Consider the following 16,935-nt stretch of genomic DNA (forward strand, 5'->3'; position numbering starts at 1 on the left):
AGCTTCTTTAGATACAGATTTTTTTGAAGGTGGAACCCAGGGGCACATTGATAAAAGCTGCCCTGGTGATACTCCAAGGGAGGCTGTGGGCAGGAGTGGAGAGCACTGACCACACAGTGACACACACCCTCCCCCAGCTCCCAGAGAGCATCTCAGTGCCTGTAGGAGCTCATGCCCCTCAACAGTGTTGTCAGAGACCCTGTGAGGCAAGGATGCTAGTGCTAAATCCTAAGCCTGGCCAAGATGATGGCTGTGATTTATTGAGCACTTACTGTGTGCCTGGCTCTGAGGTCCACCCTCACACAAACTCCCTCTTTTTATCCTCACTCTTTCTGAAAGGGAGATGTTCATAGTTAGAAGATGAGGCACAGAGAGAGACGACTTAGGGAAGCCTAGACAGGGAACAGAAACCTCCTACAGACTCTCCCGTGCAACTGTCCCAATGGTCCCTGGGACAAAGTAGAGGAAAGGGAGGGGCTTCTTGGAGAATCAGACTGACACCTTTAGATTCTGCCTCAGCTCAGCTCCTGACCTCGTCCTGTGGGTTCTCAGGGAGGCTGTATTCATTTCCTCTCTGCTGGAGGAGGAAGCACCTTCGTGCTGCTTTGTTCTGGATCTTGAACCAATGCACAGTCCCAGGCAGGTCTAAGTCACTCTCTGCCTGCAGTATGAGGCCAACAAACCCAGAGATTTACCCTTGCCCTCTACCAAGTGCCTTTCCAGTCAGGTCCCTGGACATACATGTCCACATGTGTGAACACACACAATGTTCATAGGTACATACATATGTATGTATATGTATGTACAGTGGTACACATGTGAGGCCCCCAGACACTGATCTCAGAGGAGGGCATTGCCTCCACCGCAGAGTTGGGTGTTCACTCAAGACCCACAGGATGCAGGTGGAAAGAGGCTAGAAGGTGGAAGGAGGCCCAGGCAGGAGCACAGCCTCAGATGGGAAACACAGAGCCAGCCAGACATCTAGCCTGTCCAGTGTCAACCAAGGCCTAGTGAGAGTGGTCCCTGGGAGGGGGACTGGGTGGTGGAATGGGCCAAACCACCCCTCTTCCTTCTACATTCTCCTGTTTTGTAACAAAGAAGTCTCCCTCAGGCCCTCCCTTCCTATGCAGGTTTCTTTCCTGGACATAGCCCTGTGTGCTGTCTTGGTAGCTGTTAGCACCAGAAGTAGAGCCTGTCCCAAAGGAGCCCCCTGTGGCCAACTCCATCCCCATAAATCGGAGGGTCTGGGGCTCTAGGTATGTGTGGCAGATAACACAAGGTTTGATGATGGAAGGGCAGCTCTCCTGAGCTGGCAGTGCTGTGCCCTGGCCTCCTGCCAGCAGGCCCACTCTGGACATCTCAGTTGGCAGAGCCCCCAGCCAGCCTCTGTCTTGGCAGCAACTCCTGCCTGCAAGGGTGACTTCACTTTGACTTCATATCTGCAGAGTGATGTGCAGCCCTGAGCTCAGCCAGGCAAGAGGGTGGGGCCCTGTGCACTGCAAGAAGAGGAGACCCTGAAGAAGGGTTTCCGCAGGCCTGAATCCTCACAGCCCAAGGCTTCCATTCCTCTGGCCCAGGTAAAGTCCAGACTTAAAAATGCAGCTAGGGGCTGGAAGAACAGTGGACTATCCCCCACAGAGGCCTAGAACCCACCTCCAACATTACTCCAGGACCCTCATGTTAGGAGACCCGAGTTTACCTTTTAGGATTGTGTGTTCGTGGGCATCCTTTCTTTGGGCAAAAAATTTGCGGGGCTCTATTCCTGCCCTGCTACTCACTCTCCTACGTAGTCCCACATCCAAAGAGCTCTTGTTTTTTTGTGGGGTTTTGTTTGGGGGCGGGGCTTATCCGCCAAGCACCCCACTAGGCCACCAGCGCCAGGTCTCTCTGAAAGGTGTACAAACTGGCCCTAGGTGACCCCTATACCCAAACGCGACCTTGGACATTGTAAGCCAAGTGCCAGACTCGCCCCAGGAGTGCTCAGAAAACGCAGTAAATGTTCCGGTTCCCCCACCCTTGCCGCAGCCCTTCCCCTTCTCCTGCCTCGTGTTCCAAGAGGCCGCCGAGATCCCACTGCGGTCTCCCGCTCTGAGAAATGGCGGAGGATGCGCTGGGCGCCAAGAGCCTGGAGGCGGGGCGCTCGCCTAGTCCCTATGTCCGCTCGGGTTCATCCCAGCCAGGCCGCCCAGACCCCACATCTCTGCGTGCTTTCAATGCGAGGTGGGTAAGGGCGAAGCGCTGGGGCGGCGAACGGACGCACAGGCTGAGGAAGAGTGGCTGTGCACGCGGAGGGGCGCTCCTACTCCTGCCCCGCCTGGCCAACACCCGCACTCCGCGTCCAGCACCGGTCGGCTACCAGCGAGTGCCTCACTGGCTGTGCACTAGGCGCCGCCCGGCTGGTACCCCCAGCCCGCCTTCTACCGCACTCCGCCCGCATCCTGGCCCCGCCCGTCCCGTTCCCCTCACTGCCCCGCCCAGCCGCTGCCAGATCCTCCCGCGCAGCCCGCGCCCACCTCCTCAGTCCCGCGACCAGAGCCTGGCCCAAGCAGTGTAGAGCGCCCCAGAGTCGCGCTCCGACGCTCCGCGTCCGCAGTGTTCTCCGCGTCCGCCACGTCCTGGACGGCATGGGGCGGCCCGGCTAAGCGCCACACCCCACCGCCTACACCCCCTAACCGATCCACTACCCCTCTTACCTCGGCCCCGGCGCTCACAGGCGATGGCGAAGGCGACGGCCAGCACCGCGGGGCTGCGATGGCTGCTGCTGCTGCCGCTGTTCGGCGAAGGTGAGTCTTGCCGGTGGCGGGTGCCTGCAGCGGCCGGGGCCAAGTTGGCATTGTGCGCGGAGCAGCGGAGTGGACGCGTTCGAAAACGCCTTTCTGTTTGCAGCTGGTAACAAGGAGTGCATTTGCGGGCCGCAGGGAGCGAGATGGTGCGGCGGGCAGGGTGCCTCAGGACCCAGGCTGGGCGGGTCTCGGGCTGGAGATGGACGCGGGCCGGGCTGGGCGGCCGGAGTCCGTACCCAGGGTCCGAGCCGCAGCCGTGCGTCCCAGTCTGGTCGCTCTAGGAGTTAGGCAGACGGATCTTGTCAGTGTTTCGGCGCAGGTAGTGGAGGACAGGTGAGGTAACCCTAGAAATCCAGCGACCTGCGCCGGGAGTTCTGTTTCTGCCGAAGATTGCTGCGCCCCGGTTTTCTTTCCGCGCTCCACGTCGATGCATTCCACGTCCCGCTCCGATTCTTTTGCCTGCCGCGGGATTCGGAGAGGATCTGCTTTTATGAAAGGTTGCTTTTACTTCGTGCGTTTTTTGCCGCCCAGGTACTTTAAAAAATCTAAAAGCCTATGGTTTCTGGGAAGGCTGCCCTCCATGGCCCGCCCAGACTAGCCTAGCGCAGCCAGAGGAGGGCCCGCCATGGTCGAGCCCTACCAGGCTGGTTGAGAGACGCTCGCCGCTTCCAGGCAGAGGCACCTGAAGATGCAGCCTTTGGCGGGGGGGGGGGGGGGGGGGGGGGGACCACCTGAGGGCTCTGGGCCTTTACCAAGCGGTTTTGATTATCTCAGAGTAGGCTGTAGGGCTGTGCGCCACCAGTGTCGGTGCTGGGAGCATTACGTATGGCCTTGCAAAGGCTGGTCACCGCCTTCACTCCCATACTCTTAAAAGATGAACGGCAAGGCTATAGACTCTTAGACCCCCTTGGCCTCATATTTCAGTTTTCCTCAAACTACCCCTGACTGATCTCCTTCTACTGTACTTCTGAGAAGGAAGGAGCTCTGACCACCCTCCCCCACGTCTTACAAAGGGCTTTCTCTCCCTGTGATCTTTGGGAACCAAAGAGGAGGTAGCACCCTGCCTCTAGCCTCAGGTCCTGCACAGACTCTGGGTTCATAGGCTGTCCAAGGCTTCATTTGTTTGACTGGATCCTAGTCTCAAGGAGCAGATACTGAAGCCACAGTGGTCTTCAGTCCGTCGTAGGGAGGGCAGGGGAGAAGCCTTTTCTTCACTCTGGGGAAGAATGTGGGAAGAGAGTCTGCTTCTAGTATTGGGATCCTGGGGTCACAGTGCTGCAGGAGAAAGACAGGCAGGAGGCTGTAAACACAGGCAGGGCAGATGCAAATACAAACAGGGTGTTGTAAAGATCTCTTGTAACTCTTGGGTTGCAACTTTGTAATTGTGGACTTGTGGTCAGGTGTGAGCCAGAAGCAGTGTAGGCAGGCAGCCTCCAAAGCCTGCAGAAGTTTTCTCTGTGCCCTTCCACAGCCTTGTGCTTAGCTGGTGTGACCAGTAAGGCTCCAGGGGACTGGGCTGCAAGAGTCGGCCTGTGGCTCTTGGCAGGAGTAGGGTGGGTGGTATGTGGGGCTCACTTTCTCTAGATTAGGGAGCAGAAGACAGGCTCCCCAATCTAGAGAAAGTGAGCCCCACATACCACCCACTCTTCACTTGAAATTACCAAGAAACTACAATTGGTGGCACTGGCCCCTTGCAGCACCCAAGAGGAGACATATGGTGCCTTCAGAGAGGCCTGCAGATTCCCTTCAGTAGAAGTAGCAATCCTGGAGATACCTAGCCTGGGTCTCTGAGCTGTTCCAGACTGCCACCCGTGTATACTTGCTGCTGCACAGGGACCCACCCAGGCTCAGAGCAACTCGGCCTCCCAGTCGCCCTCTTGTGGATGAGGCTCTCCAGTAGCCTGGCCTGTGGCTTGAAGAAGGGGTGGGGTCTGGGTCTCTATAGCATGAAGGCCATTCCCTGCTGGGTCAGACACCTCCTCAAGACAGGAAACTCCCTTCTGTGCTAGGGGACTGACAGGAGTGGAGGAGGCAGTGCTGCCTCACGGTTGACGGTAGTGGGCTGGAGGATTCAGGGAGGCCCAGAGCAAGGCCATAGAACAGACACCTCCCCAGCCTGCCTCCCTGTCTCGTGTGCACACTCTCATTGTGTGTAACCACACACACCTTCAGTAAAAGGTAGAAACCAGGCACAAACTGCCAGAGCAGGACAGGACTCCTCTTCTCACTCACCCCCTAGTATCCATGTTCAGACAAACATACACACACACACACACACACACACCCTCACACTTTTGCATCCATGGTCACCCATACATGCCCATACTCCTACCCTTTTTCAAGAATACATGGTTATGGTACCTGTGAACACACACACTTTCACAGCATGACCTGGCCCCTTCACATTCTACCTGCACTCAAGGAACCCAACTTCTACTTGCCACTCACACACACTGTGTGCATATGCACACACAGGCACCTGCCCTTCACTCCTCCATACCCATCAGCCCTGGTTATCCTGGAACCAGAGCTAGTGAACTTCCATCTACAAGTTGTTCTTAGAAGAGTTACTGGCCTCTTGCTGCTCAGCTCAGGTATAATAGCCATCCCCTGTTATATAGATGAGGAATCGGAATCTCAGCTTCTGGGATTCCCCCTGCATGTCCCAGGCTGACCCCTCACCCAGCACCATCCCCCTGACCTCCTGCAGCTCCTCAGCAAGATTCACATCTCTCAACTTCCTGGCTTGGCTTCTTGGGTCCCATTTTTCCCTCCGCCTTTTAATTTTAGGCACTGAAGAAGGGAAAACTTTCCATGACTTGTCAGGCCCTCTAGGCTTCCAGGCCCACCCTTCTGCAGGGGGACCTGGGTAGGTGTTCCTGTCTGGAATAGCGGGTGCCAGAGCAGCCCCTTGGCCAGGAAGGCTGCTCTACCAAGTCTTACTTTCTCCTCTGGTCCTTCCTCTCTCTTTGGCCTCCATCCCTTACCTTAACTGGATAAGGCTGATGCCAGCAGTGGAAGATGGGTCCTGATTCGCCAGTCTCTCCAGGCCCTTCACTCTTCCTCCTCTACCTTGATAAGCCCCTGTGGCCTTTGGGAGCTGCCTGTGTCCCACACTGGCTGCCCTAGGCCCCAGCAGCAGCCAACCTATCCAGGGACAAGGGATTGGGCCAGCTGATGGGGTCCTAAGATGAGGCCTGAGAGCAGAGAATAAACGGGGAAGTTTATTGAGCCCATTGCTAAATTGCCTTTATTCTGCAGAATTGCTTTAGGGACCACTAACTAAATCACTGTTTCCTTGGTGGTGTGAAAAAAATGGGATGCATTCACCTAATGGGGAACTAATGGCCTTTTAGGCAGGGGAGGAGAAAGCTAATTAAAAATTATGATATCTATTAAAACAAAGCCTGGGGTACCAAGGGAAAGGGAGGGCCTGGAAGCTGCCAGCTCCCTGAGAAATTTTCCCTTCTCTACAACCTGAGAATGTACTCCTCCATCCCTTACCTTAACTGGATAAGGCTGATGCCAGCAGCAGCTACCCCACGGGGGCTCACAGTCTGCTAGCTCATTGTGTCTTGCCAAAACCCAGAGTGACCTGGATTGTGTTTCCATTCCACAGGTGAGAAAACTGAGGGTCCCATAGCCTGTGAACTTGAGCCCAGGGAGAGGACTTAGTGACCCCACCTCCCCACCCCTGGTCCTCTGGCTTTCAGCAAACAGGTTCTCTAGGCCACAGGTGGCAGGGACAAGGATGGGGCTGAGGAGGGGTTCCTGGGAGGGGAAAGTGGCCCTGAGCCCACTCCCCCATCGGTGACTCACCTGCTTGGGGCTCCAGGGGACCTGGGGACAGCCTGGCCCAAGTATGGAAGTAAAGTATGGCTCTGTACTGAGTGGCCTGAAACAGGAGCTCCTTTGGCTCTTTGCTGTTTTCTCAGGTGGGACCACTGCTTTAGCTAGTGCCTAGGAGTCCTCTGGGCCTGGGGACTGCCACCAGGCATGGCCCTGTCGTAGGTGGCTCCAGGGGAAGGCATATGTGTTCTCTGGTATGGCAGGAAGAGGTCTCTGTTTTGGTGGTGCATGCCAGGAGTGTGTCCCCTGCACCTACCCTCTGCCTGGGGAACCAGCACCTGACAGAGGAGCAGGGAAAACTGGGCTTCAGGGGGCATGGGTTCAACTGTGTACCTTTGTCCAGGACAGGGTTCTCCACCCCAGGAGCCCAGAAAAAAAAGGCAGAGTTGGAGAAGTGCCCTTCAGCAAAGTAGTGCTTTCTTTTATCCTGTGGAAGTAGCTACATTTCTACTGTGGAGCCCCTTCCCCCTTCCTCTTAAAATGGGAGAGGACACTTCCTGGTGTGGAGGTCTTGCACAGGCTTCTAACCTTGGCAGCCACTCAGCTCAGGCCTGGTCCTCTCCTCCTCCTCCTCATTATCATTCTTTCAAGTTGTTTTTCTGAGTGAATGACTTAATAGTAACAATCACAGTAATAGTAATCACCTCATTCGCGCACTCCCAAGGGACCACCTGCTGCCTAGGGCCCTTCCCAGGGCTGAGGATGCACAGTGGGGGATAACAAAAGGGCCCTTTAACCTCAGAGCTGTTACCTGCTCTGAGGGAGAGACATGGACAATAAAGAAAGCTGTCACTTATCTCAAGTGTGTGTGTGTGTGTGTGTGTGTGTGTGTGTGTGTGAGAGAGAGAGAGAGAGAGAGAGAGAGAGAGAGAGAGAGAGAGAGAGAGAGAGAAAATGAGAATATTTCAGATGGAGGCGAGTCAGGAGGCACGCTAAGGAGGTAAGGGAGAGGGTGGCAGGGGCAGGTGGGCAGCCAGGCAGGGAAGTGTCTCTCCAGGCCATGGGTCCAGTGGTTTGATGACAGTGAGAGTTAATTTTTCTCCCTGCCATCTCCCTCTTTCTTTCTTCCCTCTAATTTGCCTTTCCTGGGTCTTCCAGGGCCTCTTCTGAGCTTAGTGGGGTGGGTGCTTTGGCCCCTGGAAGGCTGGAGGGTTCAGTAAGACAAAATTCAGGCCCAGGGTGTTCCTCTGGGATCCTAGGAAAGGCACTCCTGTGGATGTTCAGGAGGTAAGAAGGCTTAGGCCTTTCAGAGCCCACCTGGCTTTCCCTTCCCCACCCCAGCATGGCAGAGAGTGGCAGCCCAGGGTCAGTACTGGGGGATTTAGGGGAGGCTCTGACTTCCAAGTCAGCGTTCTGCCTTACCTTGGAAGACCTTAGAGGACAGACTCTCTTCAAGTTGAGAGTCCAGGACACTTGAGAGTCTCTGTAGACTGGGCCCTTCTCCTATCTTCCCTCCTCGCCTGGTCCTTCTACCACCCACCTTCCCTGAGCTCTGAGGCCAAATGAGTCCTGGGCTTCCATAGAGCTCTGGCCTCACAACTATGTAATTGTTGGAGCCTCTGGGGTGCTCCCCTCTGCCCCCAAGGCTGGAGGCTGTGAAAACAGTGGACCCCTGAGCTGTCTACCCTAAGAACCCTAGGCAAAGCGAGAGTAAGGTGAGAAGCAGTAGCAAGATGTCACTGTTCCCTTAGCTCCTTCCTCGCTGGAGCTGATGCCCCTGGAAAGTGTGACTGTGGGGTAGATGACACCAGTGAGATCTTGAGAGAGACAGTCCAGGTACCTCCTGGGCCTTCAAGGAAAGCAAGTGGCCAGCCTCAAGCAAACACTTCTGTTTGCTTTTGCCTTGTGGATGGCTCCACAAGGTACAACAGACAGAGCACTACCACAGAAAGGTCACCTGTGCACCTGGACAGACATGTACCCATCTGGTAGGCTAGCTGATACAGGCTCTTCATTACATCAGTGGTGTCTGCTGGGACCAGAGCCGGGGCTCTTAGGACCTGTTTAGGAGAGGCACCTGTGCCCCTGCAGGCTCAGTCCTGGGGGCCTCAGTTCCCCCTCCCGGATTCTGTGCAGGCAGCCACACCTCATCGTAGTCTTTCCCCTTCGCTCCTCTGTGACATGGGGTGCAGATGTCTGGGTACTGACAGACCCAGGCCTCCAGAGAAGTGCCTGAGGTATGGTATGGCCCAAGAGGACGAGGCTGTGGGCAAAGCTCTGAGCCCTGCCTGGAGCACCAGCCCTGACCTGGCCTCTGACTGGAGAAAGGGCTCTTCTGCTAAAATAATTAGAAAGCCCCTGGCAAGAAAATGGTCATCAAAACTGGTTCTAGTTCATTTCCCACCCCCTGTGTACCTATGTGATTACCAGAAAAATTTTTAAATGATGCCCACTCTTCCAGAAAGAGAAAAGAAGAAATGTAATTTTCTAAAATTTAACTAATGGTTAGGAAATTCTGGGAAATATATGTACTGTGTGCACCAGGACCCGAAGTGGGTGGTGAATGTGGAGACTGAGCTAGAGGTGCACAGAATGATGGTGGGCATCTGAGCAGAGGAAGACAGTTCACTGAGTTTCTTCCTCAAACTTTTCTGGCTGGTGAAACAGGCAAAAACAGAAACAGTGAAAGATCGTAACCATAGACATGACTCCACAGAACCTGGAAAAGACTTGAATGAGGACCCACTGGAATCTTCTTTGCTTTCCCAGCCTCCCACCTGCCTGAATGTGCGAGGGAAAGCGAGATAGCACTTGGTAACAGAAACCCCAACAGTCTCACTGACTCAAAACGACCAATGTGTCTCCTGCTCATGGCACCTTCATTAGCCACTCCACACCTGGGCATGCCCGGGGAAGGGCACAGAGTTCTGAGCAGCCAGGCCTGGAGGGGCCCACGGCAAGCTGCCCACGTTCCACGGACTAGAATCCTGCGATGCGCTCCTGCCTCTACATACCAGCTTTTCCAGGTCACCCTCTCCCATTCAGCACAGCAGGGGCCTCTGTCAGGCCTAGTAGCTTGGGATGGTGACAGGGTAGCAGATAATTACAGTTCCCTTTTTAATTTGAGGTAAGATTCACATAACATAAAATTTATCATTTTCAAGAGAAAAACTCAGTGCCATTTGGTACAGCGTTGCAAAGATATCACCTCTGTGCTGTTCCAAAATATTTTAATCTCCCCAAAAGGAAACTCTATATCCATAAGCTTTGTTGCCTGTTTTCCTACATCCAGCCCCTGGTAACCGCCACTTTGTGTTCTGTCTCTATGGATATGTCCATTTAGGATATATATCATATAAATGGGCCTTCGCTTACCTTCATGTTTTCAGGGTGCATACACATTGTAGTATGTATCAGTACTTCATTCCTTTTTTAAGGGTAAGTAAGGTTCCTTTGCATGTGTAACCCCATTAATTTATCCATTCATCTGTTGGTGGACATTTGAGTTGTGAATAATGATGCTATGAACATTCATCTGTGTAAGCCTTTATTTTCAGTTCTCTTAGGTATATGACTAGGAGTGGAATTGCTGGGTCATATGGTAATTATAAGTTTTAATTTTTCAGAAACTGCTAATCTCTTTTCCATAGCAGTTAAATCATTTTACATTCCCACCAACAGTGTGTGAGGAGTCCAGTTTCACCACATCCTCACCAACACTTATTATTTTTTTAATTATAGTCATTCTAGTGGGTATAAAGTGATATTCTCATTGTGGTTTTGATTTGTATATTCCTGATAATTAGTAATGTTGAACATCTTTTCATGTGCTTCTTGGCCATTTATATCTTCTGTGTCAGGTCCTTTTCCAGGGTTTTAATTGGGAGAGTTGTTTTTTGTTGTTGGGTTTACTTTGGTTTATCAAATCTCCCAAGTATTTCTGAGAAGCAGTTTCATTCAGTGGAGTTTCTGTCAATGTCTGACCCCAGGTCCCTTTTGAGGAGGACATAATTATGTTCATGATGTCATCCTATGGGGGCTGAATAACTGTGACTCCACAGGGACCTGAGAACATTCTCGAAAGACCTGGACCAAAAGCCACATTAAGCTTAAATGTCCCAGAAGCAGTGGTGTCACAACTTGTGTATGAGATGCTGATGCCCAGGGACTGCTCTGTGAAGGACAGGGGAAGGGAAGGGTGTTGGGAACCAATGACCCACCAGCCCACATGACAAGGTGGAGCTCAGCAGCAGGGGAACCCTGTCTTGCTAAACCTCAATCCAGACTAAAAATAACCAGGCTGATGGTGTGTAAGTTGATTACTATAATTGTCACTGTGTGATGTTATTCTGCCAGTCCTTTGACAGTGGTACTTACTGAGGCAGTGCCCCTCACCTTGCACCCAGAAGCTGCACAACTGCTAGAGTCCAGCATGGGGGCAGGGACACCTTGACCAGGAAGCCTTTACAGGTCTGGGCAGATCTGATTCCAGAGTCCAGGGAGGGAGAAAGGAGAACTGACTTGTTGGCAGGTGCTCTGTGCCTGGGCTGTCCCAACAGCACTTCCAGGGAGGAGTTCACAGCTGGGAACAGACCCAGAGAGGCTAAGTGCCGAGAAGGTCATGCCGTCAGGCAATGAAAGAGTGTGGGCCTGGTTCTGCCTTTATCTTTCTTCTTCCACCTGTCACACTGAACTCTCTCTTTTGGATCTAGGCTCATGTTTCCTTGCCTTATCATTAGTGTTCTAGAAGGACATGTATCGTTTTAATCCTGTTCCAGCCCCATGTCCCTAATCTGACAGGCCACCTAGGCTAAAGACCACCCTAACTTCTATCATGCCCACTGTCTTACCTCTTGGTCCCGGTCAGGAAGTTCATTCCTGTGACTGCTCCTGCACAGACATCACATACACTCATAGAGGAATCAGAATTTTATCTGAAAGAGCCTCAGCATCAGATGTGACCTTCTCATTATATAGATAGGGAAACTGACGCCCAGAGAAAGGCATGAGCTGTCATATCTGAGGGAAGCATTAGTTGAAGACTTCGTTGTCATGACCTCTTCTCCATATAGCCCTCCAGCCCTGGAGTTAGGTTCTTGAAGTTCAGATCTTTGAGGTCTGATGCCCCCGGGGGGCTTGATGACAACGTCCAAACATATGTGTTGTGTACCCCAGCACTAGTCTGCTGGGCATGCAGTGGGGACTTTAGGACTCAGCATCTTGTTTGGCCCCAGGTCGACGCTGTGCCAGTACCTACCTCTCTCGGAGGCTTCCTCAGTTCTCTTCCCTCCACCCTCCCAGCAGAGCAGACCCTCAGGCCTTCTTTAGGGACCCCAAGGAGGGCCCAGCTTCTGCTCCAGAGACTGTAGTGGCCTTGTCTGCGCGTCCTGTCTGCAACTCACCCTGACTGCACTACCAATGCTCACAGTGGGAGTTGGGAGAGGAGAGGACAGCAGATCCCAAGCTACAGGGAGGGGCAGAAGTAGGGGGAGGCTCCCAAAGGGAGCACTCTGACATCCCAAGCCTGCCTCCCACCCCACAAAGTAGGGAGTTTGTGCTGGGGGCAGGAAGGCAGGCTGGCTCAGCAGGAGTTCCTGAGTCTCCTAGAAGATAGGTCTCCCTTTGAGAGGAGCAACTCAGCCCCACCCCCATTCTTTTCAGACATGTCAAGGAGGTACATCCAGACCACCGGATGGCCCCCAGCCATCTTCAAGCTGCAGTGGTCCCAGCAAGGCCCAGCTCTAACAGGCTGCTGAGGACTCATAAAGACACCTTTGTCCCAGTCACCCCGTGGTGACCCTATGTGGGTGCTGATCTCCCAAGGCTACCCTGATCCTGCCCCAGGTATAATCCTGGGTCATCATCCAAGTGCAGAAGCCAATTCTGCCAGATCCACCTTCTTCTGTGTTTGATGGTACTAGGACCTAACATAGCCTGAGGGAAGAATCCTTTATTGCTCACTTCAGGCCCCTAGCATCTGTGAGTCCCTGGCTGGTGCCCCCTGCACACACAGCAATCATTACTGTGTCTGTGCCTGTGCCTGTCAGGTGGTCACAGCCTAAGCAAACTTCTGCCCATTACCCCTTCCTGGGCCTTTACCCAATTTCATTAAAATGTTAAATGAGCGTATTTATGTGAGGAGACTTTCAGTGGCACCTGTTTTTAGAAGAGGTTAAAGGAGGCTGTGGATGTATATTTATGGTAGCATTTTCTACCTGGTATGCAAGCGTGTGGGTGAGTGGCCCAGGGTTCCATGTTCTAGTGCCCTTGGCTTCTCTACACATATGTGCATGGTTGTCACTGAGCAGAGGAACCCTGTGACCATGCACACTGGCCTGGGAAGGGACCCTGGGCTTAAGGCCTAGTCACTATCTGTGTGGCCTTAGGCAAGGTACTTAGCCTCTCTCTGCCTCAGTTTCCCCCTCTGTAAGATAGGAATCATAATCGTCCCTACCTCTGGTAGTTATATTCAGTAGGATGATGAATATGAAGCACTTCGAATGGGACCTCTTATGAAGAAAGCTCTGTAGAGATCTCACTGGTTAAAGCTGAGCGCGATTAAGAAGAGTGCTGGGGGAAGGGGTGGCAAAAATGAACAGGATCATCTATGTTCTAGGAGCTTGAAACAGTAGGATGACAGATTTGTTTAAGTCTAAGTCATGATACCCTGCTAGGTGTTTAGGGGACAGTTACCTGGATGGAGGCACCAGGGTCAAAGCCGGTGATGCCCTGGCCTCAGGCCAGGACTGGTATACCCAAAGTCTGCTGGGGCTGTAGGGGATGAAAGCTCTGGAGCTAAAGGGGCCTGGTGACCCACACGTGGTCATCAGCAGGCCATCTGAGTGGCCACTCTTTTTCCAGCCAGGCCTTGCCCTGGGTAAGAGATTAATTGTAACCTAATTGGCAGTTTCCTTTGCATAGAAGCCGGAAGGAACTGCCAGCAATGCTGGTAATTAACTTGGCAGCTGGGAAATCACATTTGGGCAGGAGTGTCCATCATGTCAGTGAGGCCACTGCAGCTGTCTGTGCGGGGGTTGAAGTGTAGGTGGTAGCCTCGGGTGCATGCTGGTTGCAGCCTGGGTCCCAGGCTCCTGGGAGCAGAAAGCCAGGGCCTGTGGGCAGAGGATGAGTCTGAGCCGTTGGGTCTCATGCTTCCGGGCTGTAACTTCAATAACCTAAACTTGAGCTGAGCGCCTTCCCCACTCTGGGCAGAGAGCTACATGATAACAAGGGGGGAATGTCAGTAAAGCTAGGTCCTGGTTGTGGTTCCACCATGAATACAAGAGCTGAATTCTGAGCTTGTTTCCCAGCATTGAATGGGGAGAGTGATGCTCCTGATCTACATTGTGAGCTCAGGCAAAGGTGTTCGAGGAAGCGCTTTTCAAAAGTATTGTAGAATCCCTGTGCATGCAGGGACCATGTTGTTTCTGAGGTAAGGTCTGGCCCCCGGGTCTCTCTTCCTCCACCAGCTGCTCTTCCAGATCTCTAGCCACCCTACTCAGCCAGTGCTCTGTCCTCCTGTGTGGACACTGCACGCCATATTAGGTCCCCTGCCCTCCACCACTATGGACCACACCATGGGGGTTTGGGCTAGTAGGATGATGGTGGGAAGGGCCTTGAGAGTTATGCTATGTATGGAGTCTCTGACCGGACAGGTGGGTAGGAGCCCTGGGCTCTGTGCTAGATGGAACCCTCAGGAGTGTGGACTTTCCAGCTCTGGAACTTATTCTGGGAAGCCTGGTCACCCAGAGTGTGCCAGGATGGTTGCTTGTTCCTTCCTGTATGCTGGGCCCATCCAGCTTGCCCTTGCTATGTGCCCAGCCCAGGAAGGCCACAGTAAAGCACAGGCTTCCCACTGAGAGCTGCTGTCAACATTTTAGGAAGAAGGAATTTAAGACTGGGACTGAGGCTGTGCTAGTGTTAGTGACTAACTAGTGTACTTGTTGAGCACCAAGGAAGTAGCTAGCCCTGACATTTATTGCATGCCTAGTGTATACACTAAGCTGACTGTCTGTTGGACACACCTACAAAGGCCAGAGTTTTTTCTCAATGGTTTGCAAATGGAGGCTTAAGCATCAGGATTAGGACAAGCTGTCAGATTTCCCCAAAGGAGGCATCAGCTTGTGAGTAAGCACAGCTGAGGTAAGCCAGGGACCCATGAGGCAGATGACTCAAAGTGAGGTGCCTGGGGACCATCAAATTACTAGAGACTGTCCCAGGTTTCTCTTAACACCTGCTTTGTGCCAGGCATCAGGCAAGGTTCTGGGGATACAACACTGAGTAAGACAGGCCTAGTACTAGCCCTGCCTGTAGGTCTTTACAGCGCAGTTTTCCTCCCAGACCTCGTGTGAATTAATCCTGGCAAAGCCGCTTTCACTTTGAAACCTCAAAATGGCTGGCAAAGTGATGATGTTGGTAATGGTGGTGATGGTGATGATGGAAGGTGATGATGACAATAGTGGGGGGTGAAGTAGTGATGATGGAGTGAAGGTGATGATGGTGGGGGTGATGATGGTTGTGGGGAAGGCCATGATGGTGGTGGTGATGATGTAACTGGTGGCCGGGGGTGGGGGTGAAGGTGATGGTGGTAATGGTAGTAGTAATGGTAGGGGGTAAAGGTGATGACAGTGGTAGTGACAGGGATGAAGATGATAGTGGGAGGGCGAAGCAATGGTGGTGGTGGTGGTGGTGATAGCTATGGTGAGGGTGGTGGCTACTGTAGTAATGATGGTGTAAGTGGTGGTGATGATGGTGGCAGTGGTGTAGCCACACACAGAGAGGTGCTCCCATCATCCCCACCTACTCAGTGCCACAACAGTGCCAGCCTGCAGGGCCCTCCTCTGTGCTCATTGGCAGGGCTGCCAAGGAAGTAGCGCTTCCAACCACTGCTTAAACCTGAGTGGAGGCCTGCCCTTTGGATCCCAACTCCTACCATGGGGCCCAGCATCATCACCAGAAATGATGCTAATGGGAGTAGCCCCTGGGAGATTGTAATGGTGCAATAAGGTAGAACAGGCACTGTGCTGAGAGCAAGGCCTGATACATGAGGAGCGTATCAGCTTCTGCTTCTGTTAGCATTAAGCACATGATGATAGTAAAGGCCAGTGTGGTCAGGGGGTGAAAAGTGCCGAGCTGGACAGGTGCTCATTCAGGAGAGAAGATGGGGAGGACCATGCACCTAGGAGCCACGAATAAGGCTAGACAGTGAATTCAGGGCCCAGAGCCAGGTATTGACAGTAGGAGCTGCAAGCCATAGCTGTAGGCATCAGGCCAGCACAGGAAGCATAGTGAAGGGATTAGAAAGACACCTGGGAACAAGTGTGTGTGGTGGCTGCCCAGGGCAGGTGGGAGGCTAGGAGGCCACTGACCCCCTTGGGTACAAGGAAGGCAGGAATGAACTGGGGAGTGAGACTCCTAGCAGGGTAGAAGTGAGAAGTTGTGAAGAACTTCTGGGAGCTCGTTGGCACATGTGGGGAGGAAGCAGGCCAGAGAGAAGTACTCTGTGTTAAACTCGACTGGCCTGGATCTGGGCTCTGCCTTTTCTGTGGGAACCAAGTGACTCTCTGGAGCCAGGGCCACATCATTACCACTGCAGGTTCAGGCCTTGTGACCTCTATGGGCTGGCCCCCTTTCCCATAAAAAAGCAAAATTGTATTTTGCTTTTTTGTATAAAGACAGATGGATATCATCAATACCACTTTATTATTACATATTCTTATTATATTTCTTTCTAATTTAAAAATAAAACTAAAACATTTGTGCGGGCTCCAGACACTGTGCCCACTGTGCCTGCTGGGCAGTTGGTACTGGGCGGGAGCATGCAGCACCAGCTATAATGTTGGTGCCTGTTGGGAATGGAGGACCGCTGGGACCCTGGCACTGAGAGTTGGCCCATATGAGCAGGGCTGTGCGTGCCCTCAGCCATTCAGGTCTCCTTTGTAGCTGGGAATTGTTGTCCTGTGAGTGACCGGCAGCCACAGCAGAAATCAGCAATGCCAAGTATTTACCTGGCCTGTGGCAGGCATCCAGAGCAGCACTGGTGGGATGCCAGATGGGGCCAAGAACTTACTGGTTCTATTTGGTCCTGGTTCTGGCTAAAAGATAGAGCTGAGAGCAAATCTTTAAAACTGAGATCCCACTATATAACACCAAAAGCACAGGCAGTAAAAAGAAAAGTAAGTAAATTCTACTATATCAAAATTTAAAACTTCTGTGCATCAAAGGATGCAGTGAACAGAGTGAAAAAGGCAACCTGTGGAATGGGAGAAAATATTTTAAATCATATATCTGATAAAGGGTTAGTATTCAGAATATATAAAGAACTACAACTCAACAACAAAAACTCAAATCAAAAATGGGCAAC

At 52.7% G+C, this 16,935-nt stretch overlaps 1 protein-coding gene and 1 long non-coding RNA gene across 8 annotated transcripts in view; one reads left to right on the forward strand and one right to left on the reverse strand.

The window, feature by feature from the left end:
- LOC107517637 overlaps positions 1–2,768 on the reverse strand; it is a 112,687-nt gene extending 109,919 nt beyond the window's left edge. Inside the window, exon 1 of the long non-coding RNA XR_001598565.1 lies at positions 2,694–2,768. This is a non-coding gene — a long non-coding RNA (uncharacterized LOC107517637). The remainder of the gene's footprint in view (positions 1–2,693) is intronic.
- Positions 2,522–16,935, forward strand: part of RET (ret proto-oncogene) — a 54,260-nt gene continuing 39,846 nt past the window's right edge. For all 7 annotated transcript variants that reach the window (XM_036222796.1, XM_036222795.1, XM_036222797.1 and 4 more), the window contains exon 1: positions 2,522–2,783. In XM_036222796.1, coding sequence (XP_036078689.1) covers positions 2,717–2,783 — 67 coding nt within the window. In that variant the 5' untranslated portion in view covers positions 2,522–2,716. The remainder of the gene's footprint in view (positions 2,784–16,935) is intronic.

The sequence above is a fragment of the Rousettus aegyptiacus genome, unplaced genomic scaffold (assembly GCF_014176215.1).
Source record: "Rousettus aegyptiacus isolate mRouAeg1 unplaced genomic scaffold, mRouAeg1.p scaffold_m13_p_6, whole genome shotgun sequence".
Classification (NCBI taxonomy): Eukaryota; Metazoa; Chordata; class Mammalia; order Chiroptera; family Pteropodidae; genus Rousettus; species Rousettus aegyptiacus.